At 34.3% G+C, this 17,645-nt stretch overlaps 2 protein-coding genes across 2 annotated transcripts; both read left to right on the forward strand.

Annotated features, from left to right (window-relative positions):
- The first annotated feature begins 340 nt into the window (after nt 1-340).
- Nucleotides 341-1,540, forward strand: LOC122607250 (putative F-box only protein 15). Its single transcript, XM_043780188.1, has one exon. The coding sequence runs from the start codon at nt 341-343 to the stop codon at nt 1,538-1,540; it is 1,200 nt and encodes a 399-aa protein (XP_043636123.1).
- A 2,216-nt stretch (nt 1,541-3,756) lies between these two features.
- On the forward strand, nt 3,757-4,716 carry LOC122607251 (putative F-box protein At5g51000). The gene has a single exon (XM_043780189.1). It carries the CDS (start codon nt 3,757-3,759, stop codon nt 4,714-4,716), a length of 960 nt encoding a protein of 319 aa, XP_043636124.1.
- The last annotated feature ends 12,929 nt before the right edge of the window (nt 4,717-17,645 follow it).

The raw sequence follows: 17,645 nt of genomic DNA on the forward strand, positions 1-17,645 counted from the left end.
TATAATTGTGTCTCGGATTAAAATAGGTTGATCGAGTTAGGGCTTAATATTTTAATCACCGTCAAACTGTTTATATCAAAACTTTGATTATCCACTAATATGATTTAGTTGTAGTAATATTTTTATTTTTGATTTATAAGTTATGAAATAAACAAATATTAAATTAAATGGAATTTTATATTTTCTGATTGGCTAATAATTATTAATATTGTGTTTGGTTGAAGGGTAGGGGTATATGTTTTTCGTTTCTGTACTATCCGATCAGCCGCACAATTAATATCATAGAGTAGTAATTTAATTTCATACCCCTTTTGCATATGCAGTTGGTCGAACATCATAGATGGCAGGTGATCTTTGTCAAAAAATCCCAACCCACATAATTTTGTTCCACATACTACCAAGGTTGCCGGTGGAGTCGTTACAACGTTGTAAGAGTGTTTGCCAACAATGGCGCTCGTTCCTCAAAACACGTTACTTTGCTAGCATGTGTAACCGCCGTTTGACCAATGGATCCACTGTTGATCAGTCCTGCCACAAACTTCTCTTCTTACCCTGTTATGATAATTATGAGCCTGGTTTTAGAATCATGGATTGTGAAGCACCTGATGATGGTGGTGGTTTAAGTTCCCAATGGAACCCTCTTCCGTTTAAATATTCCGGGCAAGATAAGATCAGGATTCAAACATCTTTACATGGACTGGTGTGTATATGTGTCCAATATGAAGACTGGTATAGAAGCAAAACTGAGCTAGTTTTATGGAATCCATTAACACGCAAGTATAAAATGTTAGGCAAAACCAATCCTCACATGGAATCTTACTTTCCAGAAGTAAGGGCATTAGGATTGTATTACAGCGGCATGTCTGATGATGATGATAAGGAATATAAGCTTCTAACGGTATCATATAAACAGAGTTTTCACATATACTCACTGAAATCCGACTCATGGAGAAAGGTTGACTTAGCAGACAACTATCAAACTCTTATTTCCGACTTAGAATTAGGATGGGAGATGATTAGTGATAGTACCTGGTTCAATGGAAATCTCTATTTTTTGAAGGGACGTTTAGTTCTAAAGTTTGATACAAATGTGGAAAAGTTCACCATAATACCAACTCATCCCTCTTTAAACGATTTAGACGTTAAGAGGATGACGATGGATGTTCATAAAGGCGTTATGCACTTGGGTGTCCATTATGAAACTAGTCAACATCAGAATTCTAAAAAGGCCCATATCCAGTTGTGGAAGATGACAGAAGATGAGAATTGGGACAAGGTTGGAGTTCCGTTTAGAATTGATATCTCTATGTACCCATTCTCCCGGTTAAGGAATAAAACTTGGCTAATGGTCGAATCAATTAAAAGGGGATATTTTGATAAAGAAGAGAAAAAGTTGCATAAAGTTGATTACAGCAAAAGTTATACCAAAGGCAAAAACTGTGTAACCAATGCCAAAAGCACACAGATTATTAGCATATACGACAGTCTTGCGAAAGTGAACTACATAGAGTCTTTTCTGTCAATTGATGGATCGATATGAAGATGATGTCGTCGTGTCGTCGCATCTATCCATGGTTTATATTGTTTTAAATCAAGTTAGCTAGTTGATATGATGAATAAGAGCTAGATATCTTTATTTGGGGGTATATCCATGGTTTTTGTTTCTGTAATATTCTATCAGCCGCACAAGATCATAGAGTAGTAATTTCATACCCTTTTTTCGTGGAGTTCGTTGTTTGTGATTTCTTATTAGGTAATTTTTGATCGAAATAATATGTTTGTGATTTCTTTATTTTAAGCCGTGAGTATATCTTCCTTGTTTGTTTCATGACAAAGCTTGGCTTGGTTGAGTGTGCTAGATTAATTATATGGAGATAATATGAATATGATGCTATGTATATAATAAGAGTTCTGATCAATCATTTTAAATTATTAGCTTAAAAATCCTTTTAATGGATTTCATGTATTAACAAGTGGATATATTAGGAGGATTTTTTTTAAGAATTGTTTAGGAAGATTTATCATTTTTAATATAATAATAATTAATTATGATATGACTAGAAAAAGATCATGACGAAAAATATGACATTGTGAATAAGATTATATTGTTCACAATTAACAGTGTTGAATTTGCGTTAGTCCTTTGACTTTGAAAGACGACTAAATTGAGGTGGAGAAAAAAACGAAATGACTACATGGAAAAAAACAAATATAGTTTTTTTTTTTTTTTTTTTTTTTCTAGACTACAATATAAAAATTCTTTACCCTACTACAACACGAAATGTTGAAATGTCTTCATGGAAAATGAAGATTGTATCCTTGATGAATTAATAAATTCTTTATCTTTTATTCACTAGTTTAAACATATTCATTTGTCTACTATATACTTAATGAAATAATTTACAACTCCTACATTTATATCAATTATTTTTACAATAATAACCACACCACTCGTTTTGTTGGGGAAATCCGTGAATAACGAACAGATAACTGGATATAATCAAACTCTGAAAAGCGTGTAATCACTTTCAGATTGAATCAATTTTGCGGTCACCAAAACTATTCAATCGGATGCAATTCAGAGAATTAAGAATTTTCTGTGTGTTGATATTTGAGAGAAGAACCAGAAAAGAGATAAAGAAGAATTATCAGATATTGATTACGAGATGTATAAAACTACCAAAACGGCAGTTATTGCAAGGGTATTTCGATTGCCACTTTTGGTCCTCAATTTCCGAAAATTAAATTTTCAGAGGGATTTTTGCTACAGCTCGACCCCAGTCAGGGGTTGCCGCCCCTTGGACCCGGCTCCCAGGGGCGCTGTCCCCGGGCCCCAATAAATTCAAATAGGTGTGCACTCCGCACCTCCAATCCTATATAATGTATTATTATGACGTTACTGGTCAAACAAGTTAAATCCAATTATACTAAAATATTCAACACGTTTCGCCACCACTACCAACCATCGTTATCACCATCACCATCGCGCATTATAATGATACTCACAAATAAGTCTGACCCTATAAAATTTCTTGACTTATAAAATTATAGATAAAGATGAGAACTAATTTAAACTTGGCGGCCAAGTTTATGAATTAAAGACAATAGTTGAAACAAAATCCCTACACTAGCCATATACTGTAAACTAAGCGAGTATAAAAACTACCAAAGCGTCTATTCTGCTCTCTCCAGACTCTTCTTCTCAACTTCATAATTCAAAGGTTCAATCTATCTGTCTATCTCTCGATCTGTATCTATTTTGCTTATATTTTGTTTTTTATTCTTTTTGTATGATTGTTCAATCTATCTTATGAATTCTGTTATCATCATCATCAAATTCATCATATATTGTGCTCTATTAATAAAGGGTTGTGTTAGGGCTAAATTTTTTAATTATTATAATTCTGTGTCGGGTTATATGTTTTTTGTTTGTGTACTATCCGATCAGCCGCACAATTAATATCATAGAGTAGTAATTTAATTTCATACCCCTTTTTCGTGCAGTTGGTCGAACATCATATATGGCAGGTGATATTTGTCAAAAAATCCCAACCCACATAATTTTGTTCCACATACTACCAAGGTTGCCGGTGGAAACGTTGTAAGAGTGTTTGCCAACAATGGCACTCGTTCCTCAAAACACGTTATTTTGCTAGCATGTATAACCGCCGTTTAACCAATGGATCCACAGTTGATCACAAACTTCTCTTCTTACCCTGTTATGATGTTGATTATCGGCCCGCTGGGTTTAAAATCATGAACTGTGAAGCACCTGATTGTGATGGTCTGATTTCCCAATACTACCCTCTTCCGTTTAAATCCATGCAAAATAAGATCAGTAGTCAAACATCTTTACATGGACTGGTATGTATATGCGCCAAATTTGGCATTTACGTTTACAAAACTGAGCTAGTTATATGGAATCCGTTAACGGGCGAGTATAAAATGATAGGCAAACCCAATCCTCACATGGAATCATCTTACTTTTCAGAAGTAAAAGCATTAGGATTGTATCACAGCGGCATGTTTGATGATAAGGACTACAAGCTTCTAACGGTATCATCTGATCGCAGTGTTCACATATACTCATTGAAATCCGACTCATGGACAAAGGTTGACTCATCAGACAACTATCAAACTCTTTCCGACTTAGAATTTGGACGGGAGATGATTAATAGTAGTACCTGGTTCAATGGACATCTCTATTTCCTAACAGAACGTTTTGCAGTTCTAAAGTTTGACACAAATGTGGAAAGGTTCACCATAATACCAACTCATCCCTCTTTAAACGATTTTGACGTTAAGAGGCTGACGAAGGATGTTCAGAAAGGCGTTATTCACTTGGGTGTCCATTATGAAACCAGTCAGCATCGGACTGCTAAAAAGGCCCATATCCAGTTGTGGAAGATGATAGAAGATGAGAATTGGGAGAAGATTGGAGTTTCGTTTAGAATTGATATCTCTATGCACCCATTTTCCTGGTTAAGGAACAAAACTTGGCTAATGGTCGAATCAGTTCAAAAGGAATATAAAAGGGGATATGGAAGGGAATATGATAAAGAGGAAAAGTTGCATAAAGTTGGTTACAACAAAAGTTATACCAAAGGCAAAAACTGTGTAACCAATGCCAAAAGCGCACCGATTATTAGCCTATACGACGGTCATGCAAAAGTGAATTACATAGAGTCTTTTCTGTCAATTGATGGATCAATATGAAGATGATGTCGTGTCATTGCATCTATCCATGGTTTATATTGTTTTAAATCAACTTGGTTAGATATCATTATTTTGCTTTACAATCCTGAAATTATGAACATTGGTAATGCGAAGTATAGTTAATGTTTTATATTATTACTCGTATTATTTAATATTTAATACAGTTGCTTCAAATTCATATACATGTATATATAAAATGCTTATTGTAAACGGTTTCCTTCTTTGAGAGGCTAGGATCTGTTTTTTGAGGTTGTTTGTGAGGTTGTAAGGCGAAATGGGTTACAAAAATCATTTCTAAGATGGGGGAATTAAAGAACCAAGTATCAGATGCAGATGTAGATGCAGATGCAGTCAATATTAACGTGTCATGGATTAGCGCTCACCTAGAGGCCATTCGCAAAAAGAATGAAGCTATAAAAAAAAGTCAACTATGCAGCTATGCTTATGAAATTAAAGTCAGCCACTACTTATTAAAACGGGTGGCCGGAAAGGATCTTGAAGACAGAAATGCAGAGTTCGTGGCTGCTTAAAAACGGTTTGATAAGGCTGAAAGGTGCCTGAAAGTACTTGGTCTAGCTAAAAGAAACAAAGCTAAGCAACGGTATATTGGAATCTAAAGCTGGATAAGACTCGTGGGTCAAACAAGCAGAATTATAGACTAATTAAATTATGCTAAATGTATGACCAGTAGAAGTTTATCAGGGTCATGCCTAGCTAGTTACATCCTTAGTTTATACTAAAAGTACAGTGTGTGAGACTAATATGGGATCAAATGGGGAGATTATTTTCCAGTCAAATGGACCTGGTTAAGTTGACCTCACACACATTATTGTTCATGGCTTTCAGATACTTAAATAGTTAGTGTGTCATATATAATGACAAATTTCATATTATTTTAATAGTTTTCTTGTTTGTTTTTTAATTATAGAAAGTGGAACTTTTTTTATTTTTAAAACAGCAAGGGCCGAGCCACAGATATCCGGACTGGTTACCGTGGACCTAAGACCCGTTTCCCTCCCCCTGTCCGCCCCACCCGGTAAATGCTCCACGAAAGCCCAGAAAACCTAAAGTCTATAAATCTCACATCCGAAAATATCAAACCTAAAAAGAACCAATTGATAAAGTTTATATGAAAAGAAAATTAATGCATCATTTGGAGATATAATAATTGTTTAATACACAAAAAAATATGACATTATGCATATGGGGTGAAATATGTAAATATTGTATGTCAGTTTGTGTATTGTTAAAAGTTATCGTGTTCATATTATCGGTGTATGCGCTTTAGTTTGTATTTTTAGTGTAATTTAGTAGATAAGCAATCTAATAGAGCTCTTTAAACAGATGGCCATATATGGACGGCCATTCTTGACATCTTCACTGTTGCCCCTCTTCTCAAAGCCCCCCAGTAATGTTTGGCTCATCGCATGATGTATCCCTAATTTTGTGCATTATGGGGATCAATTAAGATCAAATTAAACTATAAAATGAGTTTTATAAAAGAAGTTATTATATTGATTTGAAAGAAATTAGGTTATCGGTCAAAAGTGCAAAATATTTTATCAGAAGCAACACGGATCTTAATGGGGGTTTTGCTTTGAATGGGTGAAAAGGGTGCCGATAAAATGTAATATTTTTATTGTTGATTGTTAACCTAAACTTTGGGTTAAAAGTGTCAGAAGATAATAATCGAATAGATGGTTATATGTTGAAAGGATGTGTCTGTACGTAAAGGGTCGTTTGTGAAAGGGTATGTCTGTTAGAAGTGTCTGTTGGTTGTCTATATAAGAAACAACCACCGCATGTTTTTAAGGGTCGATAGTTTGTATGTGTAAACAATTCTGTGATATATTATAGCAAGTTTATTCATCAAAACATAGCATTGTTTATCAAATTAACCCTGTTAAACCCAACAATTGGCATCAGAGCCAACGGTTAATTGACCCAGGGAAGAAAGAAACCAACGATTCCTCTTAGTAACCGTTGATTTCGGAAGCAAGAAAAAAGAGAAAAACCGATTTCTGTTCGAAATCCATTGACCGAACCAAAAAACAAGAACAAAACAGAAATTGATTTTCCAAGCAAGCCTTTAATCAATCAGAGGGGAATTAAGAACGAGGGAAAACATACCTGTTCGTTGATTTGGAATCACGAACCAGAAAAAGGAAGAAACCGTTGAGTAACCGTCATCGCCAGTGAAGAATTGAAAACCGTAACCACCGAACCACCCATTATCTTAATCGAAAGAAGAAGAAGAAGATCGTGAAGATCGTGTTGGTGACTATTGGGTGTTTTTGGTTTCGATAATAACCAGAGAAAGAAGCAAAAAGGGAAGTTGTTTTTTGATCCAAATTTGTGAGATATGAAACAAAGGAGCGACACACGTTTTGACTGTAACAAGGGGACACCAAAATTGAATAAGTTTCTCTACTTTGACTTTTATATTGAATAGGAGGATTTATAAAAGTTAATAAGTATAAAAAACAATTGTCCATATCAATCGTTTTTTCCATATTTAAGATTTGTGTTGGAGATTTTATACAAAACCAAAAGTTTTTTCTTAAAATTTTAACACAAATAACACAAAGACACAAGTTTCTCTTAAAAGTATAAAAGGAAGATTGTAAGGATAATTTTGCAAGTTATTTTTCAAATATTGGTTGTTAGTAAGATACGAAATTCCCGATTAGCAAGGAAAATTCCCGATTGATTAAAATAGCAAAGACCGAATCTTTTGAGATTCATAGTAAGACGAACGGATTTATTTTAAATTCGTTTAAGCAAGTGGCAAGTTAACCGAACCTTTGTGGTTCATAGCAAGTTAAACCGAATCCTTAGGTTCATAGCAAGTTTCGAACCATAAGATTCAATAGCAAGTAGAACCCTTGATTCAATCTAGCAAGCAAGTATGATCATTGTGGTTCATCAGCAAGAAAGGATCAATTATTTGGTCATAGCAAGCAAGTTAGGCCCTAAATAGCAACTTGGTTAGGAGCACAAAGGTTGATTAGCAAGTTGGTCAACGTTCATACTGGGTAGCAAGTAGCCCAGAAAACAAGTCCATTGGGTAGCAGGTAGCCCATATAGCAAGTTCATTGGGTAGCAAGTAGCCCAAACCGCAAGAAATTTGATCTTAGGATCAACAGCAAGAAGAATCAATTTTGATTCTAAGCAAGCAAGCAAGAGAAACTTTTCAGTTTCAAAGCAAGTAAGAACCGATCGTACGATTACAAGTAAGAAAGAAAGCAAGTAAGAAGGCAACAAGCATGACAACGGGAGAAACATATACACCAACTCGAGAGCAAAACATAGCACTTTAATGCCCGAAACTGACCGAAACAAACTACACAACATAGGCAATCATGATGGAAGCAATCTTAAAGGCTCATGGTTTGTTTGAAATAATTAGTACCGAAGATAATGTGGATGAGAAGAAAGAAAATATAACCAAGGCAATGGTCTTTCAAACATTGCCACAAGATGTCTTAATGCAAGTTGCGCAATCCGAAAGTGCAAAGGAAGTATGGGATTCGATCAAAGTCAAGTATCTGGGTGCGGATCTAGTTCAAAAGGCACGACTACAAACCTTGAGGAGCGAACTAGAGACACTAAGGATGAAGGCAAATGAAAAAGTAAGCGACTATGGAGGAAAGTTAAGTAGTATAAAAGCCAAGTTTAAGGGCCTTGGTGAAACTTTGAAAAATAAGGTGCTAGTAAGGAAACTACTTAACTCTGTTCCGAAGAAGTTTCTACCTATCGTGGCGTCTATTGAACAATGTCAAGATTTAGACAAGATGTTGTTTGAAGAAGCCGTTGGAAGACTAATTGCTTTTAAAGAACGACTCAAAAGTCAAGACGAACATGAAGAAAATTATCAAGACAAACTTCTACTGGCAAATTCGAATAATCAAAGCTATGGTAGAAGACGTGGAAGAAACTTCAACAAAAACAGAAACAACTATGGAAAAGGTACTAGTCGTGGAAGCATTGACAAAAGCAAGCTAAGGTGTTATGAATGTGGTGATCATGGACATTTCGCGAAAGAATGCACGAAGTGGAAAGACAAGGAGAAAGAGAAGGAGCAAGAAGCACTTCTTATCTCAGAAGACGAAGAACCATCATTACTGTAAAGCAAGACAAAGCAAGTTGAAGACCCATCTTAAACCAAAGTTTAGTTTAAGGGGGAGTGTTGATTGTTAACCTAACCTTTGGGTTAAAAGTGTCAGAAGATAATAACCGAATAGACGGTTATATGTTGAAAGGATGTGTTTGTACGTAAAGGGTCGTTTGTGAAAGGGTATGTCTGTTAGAAGTGTCTGTTGGTTGTCTATATAAGAAACAACCACCGCATGTTTTTAAGGGTCGATAGTTTGTATGTGTAAACAATTTTGTGATATATTATAGCAAGTTTATTCATCAAAACATAGCATTGTTTATCAAATTAACCCTGTTAAACCCAACATTTATGTGGCGGGTTTCTCTTGATAGTTTACCTACTTATAAAGCCCTACAGGTACGCAACAACTGTAACTTTGGTTCTACTTTATGTGGTTTATGCAGCGGGATGAAACCATCGAAGACATCTTGTGCAATTGTCACTTTGCTGCCTCCATTTGGGATCGACTGAGTATGTGGTGTAAAGTGGGTCCGATTTTTGTTTCCACAGTATTGGACATCATTGACCTCTCTGGCAATATTAATCTAGATAAGAAGTCGAGGAAGGTTTTTAAGTGTATCGTTTTTGTCACATGTTGGTGTTTATGGAAGACGAAGAACGGGAAAATCTTTGACAATGTGATGGCTAGTATAGATAGGGTGTTTTTTGAAATTAATTCGATATGTTTCTTGTGATACAAATGTAGACACAAAAGAAGTTCAGTTAGGTGGGAATATTAGAATTCTTTCAATCTAACATATATTGTGTAATTGTTCTCTACTCCGTAATTGCGGAGTAGAGTAGAGTGTTTAAATGATATAATCCTTACTTTTCGAAAAAATAGAAAAAAAAATATTGATTAAATTTTTTTTTTGAACGTCAAATTTGGGCTTAGCGACATGCCTCTTTATATACTCAACTCCAATTCCAGAGGTACTCATAATGAGAAATTCCTGTAAATATTTTACTCACATCAAGATTTGAACTTAAGATCTCTCAGTCTTAGGTTGTACTATATACCAACTCTATTGATTAACTTGAGTTATTTGTTTTGTATATTGAGATCAAACATCCTTTGACAACATATCACATGAGCTAATTGATTGGTTATTACATATATCGTGTGAGTTAAAAGCTCATGAGTAATAACTTTTTGTATTCAATTACTTTAAATATTTTATTAAACTTACAAAACATGTATATTTTATTAAACTAGCATTATACCCGCGCAAGCGGTGATGGCGACGGTGGTTTAGTGGTGTCGATGACGGGTGGTGATCGATGACATCGATAATTGGTGTCGAGTGGTCTAACCGTGTAAGTTGATACAATGGTGATAGTGATATTTTAAAAGATAAGGGTTTAAAGTGTAAACTAATTCATTAAGGGTAATTTTGGTAATATCTAATAACCCTTGGTTGTTTATTAAGGACAATCTAGTAATTTTCCATCTAACTATTTTCTAACCTTTTCCTAAAATAGGGGGTGAATAATCATTATAAAAAAGTAGTAGATATAATTAAACAAATGTTATATATTTCTTTTTTTTCTTCTTATTATTCTATATCAGTCTTATAGGTAAATTAGACTTAGCTCAATTGACATGGACGATTGGAGGTCAATTATAGAAGACCTTGTCCCTTTATAAACAGGGTTTGATCTTTGAGTGGATTTCACCAACAAATTTTTGTCGCACCTATAGTGTGTAAATTAATGGGTTTTTTGGGATCTTGAGTAATTTGTGGCATTTAAGACCTTTGTGCGGCTGGATTGACCAGCTAAGATGGTCATTGTATTATGAAAAACATATAAATATAATATTTGTGTACATATTTACATGATTTTTAATGCCATTAGTATATTAAAATCTAGGGACTAATTGGTTTTAAAGGTCCTGAACTTGTCATTTTTTCTTATTCAAGGACTCAACGTAAAATTTCATATAACGTGGAGAACATCGTGGCAATTCGCATATAACATAGGACCAAAAACCACTATCTGTTTTTTTTATGCCTATGTGGCATGGTTTTGTGTGTGTTTGACTGAGTTGACTGACACAACTAAGAAAGGCAACCAAAGTATGGACTAACAGCAGCAGGAACAACAAATATTATCATTAACAAAACATTCATTCTATCCATTTTCATTTCTATTTACATTAACAAAATAAAAATAATTGTTCCAACACTTATATCATTTCATTCAATGTCTGCTCTTCTTCTTAATCATTCACCAATTACTTATACTACTATTATATATCATTTACACTTTCCAAAGTATTATATATATAATACAAAACTTTAACACCCAAATCTGATTAATAAACAAAAATTTACAACAGAAATAAAATTAAACAAATAAATATATAACAGTAATGGAGATCTAGAGAATTTTGTCAAAAATGTTAGAATATGAACACCTAAACAAACATAATCACGAGTATGCGCAACGGAAGAAATCGAAACATATATGCAATCAAATTAATTAACAAAGACTAGAATTGAGTCGTGTACCTTATGCAAGCTCCAATAAAAATAATAATAATGAGATTATTATTAATGCTTAGGGTTTAGAGCAAAACCCATCTACGATCGCACACTAGACACCCTGAATAACATATGCTAGTACTCGATCACAAACCAAACAAACCTTTTGCTTGAACCTTAAACTTCAAAGTCGAAATCCCTCTTGGAAGAAGGAATTTCGGCCACTTCAAAGAAAGGAAGAAAAATGAGAGAATTTGCTTATGTGAAAAAGTATGTGAAAAATCAAGAATTAAACATCTATTTATAGGGCTTAATTAGGTTAATCTTAGCTTGGAAAATAAGCAACATAAAGGCTTAAACAAGCCTTCATGTGCCGTCCCCCCTTATGGACTTTAGGTCCAAGTCCATTTTTTGATTTTCACATTTTAATCCTCCTCTTTAATCAATTAAATATAACTAACCCTTTAATTATGTTTAATTAATCATTTCGTGATCAAACTAATCAATATATTACTTTAATATATCAATTAATATTATCGAGTTACCGTGTTATTTCGTGTGACCCCGTAGGCTTAAATTATTCCCGGACATGTGATTTATAATAAAATGATCACACTCCAACCGCTCCCACTTGAGCATGTTATTATAAATGCAATAACATTGGTTGGCGTCTAGCAACACTTCAATGTTCCCGGAAATATTTAAGAATAGATTCTTAAATTGCCAAGTTGAAATGATTTAGTCTTTAATATCCCTTTGTTCAGATACCCTTGTTAATTATGAATATGGATCAATGTCATTTCATAATTTAACGATTATGTTTCTCATTTCTACAATTAATTAAGATTACCAAATTAGTCAAGACAACTTCTTGAGTTCATTTGAGTGTGGCCACACAAACATCTTCAATTAATTAATGAGGGCGCCAAATGGTATCATACTTCAGTTGCAAATTGAAGGAACAAATCCTGTATTGACTACAAGTGTCTGACCATGTCGTTTCTTAACATTTCTGAAAATAGCCCTTTATTACTGCCTTGTTCAGGACAGTTAGGAACTATATCAAGAAATGCAATCCACACATGCATAACTCACTTGTATCTCAAGTCAAAGGATAAATAAAGTAACCATTTCACGAATTTCATTTAATGATGCTGATCCATAAAATGATAATTCGTTCGGTGGGGTAAGTCCAATATTCACCTTTTGAATATCATGTGAGTTTGGTACGATCCACCATCTTCAAAATATTCCCTTAAATATTTTCACGAATCTCTCACAATTGTCTTACTTTAATTATATTCCCATATAATTAATCGACAATAGACATTTAGAATATTTAACTAATATTCATGGATTTAAACATGCAAATATAGGACACAATTATTATAAAAATGAAACCACTTATACCGCGTATAAAAATTCATTTATTGAAAATAACAATTGTTTAACATCTCATTATCCAAATACCAATCACAGATTTACATGATATAACTTAGCAATATCTAAGACCTAAGCCTTGCCTTCTGCATGCTTGTTGAGCTTTCCATTTGACAATGCCTTTGTAAAAGGATCCGCCAAATTATAATCTGTGTGAACTTTGAGTAAATTGATTTCACGTGATTCGATTTGCTCTCGAACATAGTGATATCTTCTTTGGTAATGTCTGACACCTTTTTGAACCCTAGGTTCATTGGCAATGACAATTGCTCCAGAATTGTCACAGTACAAATCCATAGATGTATTATTTGATGGCATCACATCAAGCCCAGAAATAAACTTTCTGATCCAGACAACTTCCATTGCTGCATCCGAAGCAGCTATATACTCAGACTCTGTAGCAGACATAGCAACAGTAGATTGCTTCTTGCTCTTCCAATCTACTGCTCCTCCATTCAAAATGAAGACATACCCTGACTGAGACTTGGTATCATCCTTATCAGTCTGAAATCCAGCATCACAGTATCCAGTGACTTTAAGTTCTTGATCTGGATTTCCTCCATACACCAAAAACAATTCTCTAGTAGCACGCATGTACTTAAGAATGTTTTTCATATCAGTCCAATGATCCTCTCTGGGATTTTGCTGATATCGGCTAACTATATTTTGCGCGAACACAACATCAGGTCTAGTGCATCTAACCGCATATATGATAGATCCCATCGCCGAAGCATAAGGGACTCTCTTCATACGCTCCACCTCTTCAGGTGTAGAAGCACCATTCTTGTTGGATAAATTAAGCCCTTCTTGCATAGGCAAGTTCCCGCGCTTAGAATTTTCCATCTTGAATCTCTTCAAGATCTTATCTATATAGGCACTTTGACTTAATCCGATCAACCATTTACTTCTATCTCTATAGATTTTGATTCCAAGTATGAATGTTGTTTCACCCAAGTCTTTCGTAGCGAAACACTTTCCAAGATAAGATTTAACGTCTTTCAACATTAGAATGTTATTTCCTATTATCAATATGTCATCGACATACAAGACAAGGAAAGTAACATTACTCCCACTAGCTTTGCGATATACACATGGCTCATCAGGATTCTGAACAAAATCAAACTTTTTGATCTCTTCATCAAACCTTTTATTCCAACTCCTTGATGCTTGCTTTAGTCCATAAATGGACCTTTGAAGTTTGCATACTTTGTTGGGATATTTAGGATCGACAAAACCTTCTGGTTGTACCATATAGACTTCCTCGTCTAGAAAACCATTCAAGAAAGCGGTTTTGACATCCATTTGCCATATCTCAAAGTCATAGTACGTTGCTATGGCTAACATGATCCTAATAGCTCTAATGTCCGCAACCGGAGAAAAGGTTTCCAAAGAGTTGAGTATAACCTTTCGACACAGGACGAGCTTTATAGGTGTGTATATTTCCATCCATGTCGGTCTTCTTCTTGAAGATCCACTTGCACCCAACGGTTCTACCATTTGGTGGAAGATCAACCAAGCTCCAGACTTGATTGTCTTACATGGATTTTATTTCCACATTCGCAGCTTCAAGCCATTTGTCAGATTCCGGATCTGATAGTGCAACATTGAAATTAGGAGATTCATTCAAATCTCCTACCACGTGTTCTTCAGACTCAATCATAAGATTTAATCTATCACGAGCACGTATTGTCCTTGAGGACCTACGAAGTGGAATCGCTTCATCTTCAACTTGAAGTTCATCTTGAGATTCATCTCTTTGAACATTCCCCCCCCCCCCCAAGTTGAAGATTGCTAGTATCTTTAGAAGTTGACACATCTTTTTGATGCTCATCAAGTTCAACAATCCTCCCACTGTCTTCTTGAGATATGAGTTTCTCCTCAAAGAACTCAACATATCGATGAACCTTGACAGTGTTTTTCGTAGGAAAGTAGAAGTAGTAACCCATCGTTTCCCTTGGGTATCCTACAAAGATGCACTTGACAGAAGAAGGAATTTCGGCCACTTCAAAGAAAGGAAGAAAAATGAGAGAATTTGTTTATGTGAAAAATTATGTGAAAAACAAAGAATTAAGCATCTATTTATAGGGCTTAATTAGGTTAACCTTAGCTTGGAAAATAAGCAACATAAAGGCTTAAACAAGCCTTCATGTGTCGTCCCCCCTTATGGACTTTAGGTCCAAGTCCATTTTTCGATTTTCACATTTTAATCCTCCTTTTTAATCAATTAAATATAACTAACCCTTTAATTATGTTTAATTAATAATTTCGTGATCAAACTAATCAATATATTACTTCAATATATCAATTAATATTATCGAGTTACCGTGTCATTTCGTGTGACCCCATAGGCTTAAATTATTCCCGGACATGCAATTTATAATAAAATGATCACACTCCAACAAAAACTACAAGAATATGGCTCGGATTTGCTAGATAAAGAATTCCGAAGGGCTAGCCACCTGCTTTTTTTCCGGTGATGAAGATCTAGCCGGAGAAGGAGGTTTCGCCGGAAAACATGATAGTGGCGGGTGATTGTGACGTTGATTAGCGATGGGGGAAGGGGTGGGATATATAAATATATATGTATATACATTATATATAGGGATTTACCGGTGACATACCCACCACCTCCATCTCCAGATTCCGGTGATTATGGTGGTGCCGCCCCATCACTACCAGATTCCGGTGGTTTGCTACTACTAGATCGGGTCACCTCATCCTCACCTCCATCATGATCTGACCACCCTATCACCATCACCACCACCTCCACAAAAATTCAGTCACCCCATCATCACTGTCATCAATACCCGATGGTGGGTTCGATTAAAAGTGTGTGTGAGATCCAGGCACCAATTTACCACCACCTCCAACATCAGTCCACCCCGATTTCACCACCGTCACAATAATTCATGACCTTTAAAACCAATTAGCCCTAAAATCTATATAAGAGTAATATTACAAATATATAGGTTTATTTAGAAAATGATTTTACTATTTTAAAACTAATTAACAATACAGTGACCTAAACTAACCTAACAAAATATATGTGGTTCAAAAAATACAATCTAACTCATGTAAAAGTAATTCTAGTAGGAAAAAGTCGTGTTGTTTATGATACAATATTAGGGGGGACGGAGTGGGCGGGCGGGTAGCAAACTTATGGCTTCATACTGCAGGCTACACCGCCGCCAGTCCCAACGGCTAGCTCCAACGGCATGCTCACAGGGTTATATACCCGCGGGTGATAAATGAAGAGAGAAGGGGAGCAGTGATCATTTAAGCAGGGTCCACTATAAAATTCCAGCCGTCTTCCTCTCTTTTCTATTGAATTATATATATATGTGTGTGTGTATGTATATCAGTATATGCATATATATATGGCTGTGTGGCTGTGCTTTTATATGTGTGTGTGTGTTGTAAACACAAATAATGGAAGAAGATCAAAGATGATACATGTGTTTTATATATATATATATATATAATTATTAAAAGAGTAGTAATCCAAGCCTTTTAAATACATCTTCAAAATCAAACCTATACTAAAAAGTTGCCACATAGGATTTTATTTTACATGACATCTCCATAATTTTTTTTACAATATTTATTTTATTATATGCTAAATTTTAGAAACAAAGGTATAAAAAAATACAAAAAACTTATTTATAATAATTACATTCAAATCATTTAACTAAATAAGTAATATCTTTTTCTTAACTAATAACTTATTAATTATTTTTATGTCTCCATTGTGAAGAGGTTGTCGAACTCCACCAAAACCATTCTTTTCTTTTGTATATCGTGGAAGTCAAAAAAATAAAGACAACAACTTTTCTTTGTTCAAAGTTGTCGAACAAGAAGAAAAAAATTCAAAGGCTTATTTTGTTTTTCTTAACTCTTGATAAATTAAAGGACAAGCATCCGAATGACGTTGGTTGAAATATAATATAGATTTAACGCAATTCAATCCACAACGGTTAAAGGTAATCAAGCTTATCTCTTTATTATTTATGTTAATTAATTGTATGTTATACGTGATTTATTTTTCGCTCCATTTATTCGTGATTATTACATATTATGTTTGTCATGACAATTTTGAATTACTATAAAACTGCTACGTACAACACCCAATGACAAGTAAATAATTATTTTGATATCACGTCTCATCTCTCATTACAAAACTCTATATATACAAAATTAAAAATTAAAAAACCAAATCCCGTATATTAAGAAAAAACCCGTATACTAGAAATGAAAACATTGCATCCAATTGTTTATTATTATATTTCATATTCCGTATAAAAATAATAATACATTTATATGATCATATTCAAATTTTGCAGGCAAAATATTAAGGATAGTAACAAATATTATAAATCTTGACAGTATATATATTATTCTGATCTGAATAAATCTAAACATAAAATATATATCAAATATCTCAAGTTTAGCGATTTCATTTGATTTCTTTTCGTTCTTTTTGAGAAATCCGTCTAACACAATGACTTCTAATCGGTCCACAACAATGTAAGTTCTTTCCATGATGATAATTTAATGTAATATCTTGATTGCTATCTAAATTTTATTTAAACTTTTAATAAGTATAATGACTCTTTATTATGAAAACTAAGTTACTATCTTCATATGAATTGGTTTTTAACTCTTTTGGATATATCTTTAATTATGATCGTCTTTGAGCTTTTAATAGATGTTTGGTTTGTTGATGCGCAATATGTAGGTTAATTCGTTTCTTTTATGGGTAGTGATTTGTTTTAAAAAAGACATGAGTTAACAGTTATTTCTTATCTAATACGATGCTAGGAGCAAATACGCAGACACAAGATACCGTC

Source organism: Erigeron canadensis, chromosome 7, assembly GCF_010389155.1.
Source record: "Erigeron canadensis isolate Cc75 chromosome 7, C_canadensis_v1, whole genome shotgun sequence".
NCBI lineage: Eukaryota > Viridiplantae > Streptophyta > Magnoliopsida > Asterales > Asteraceae > Erigeron > Erigeron canadensis.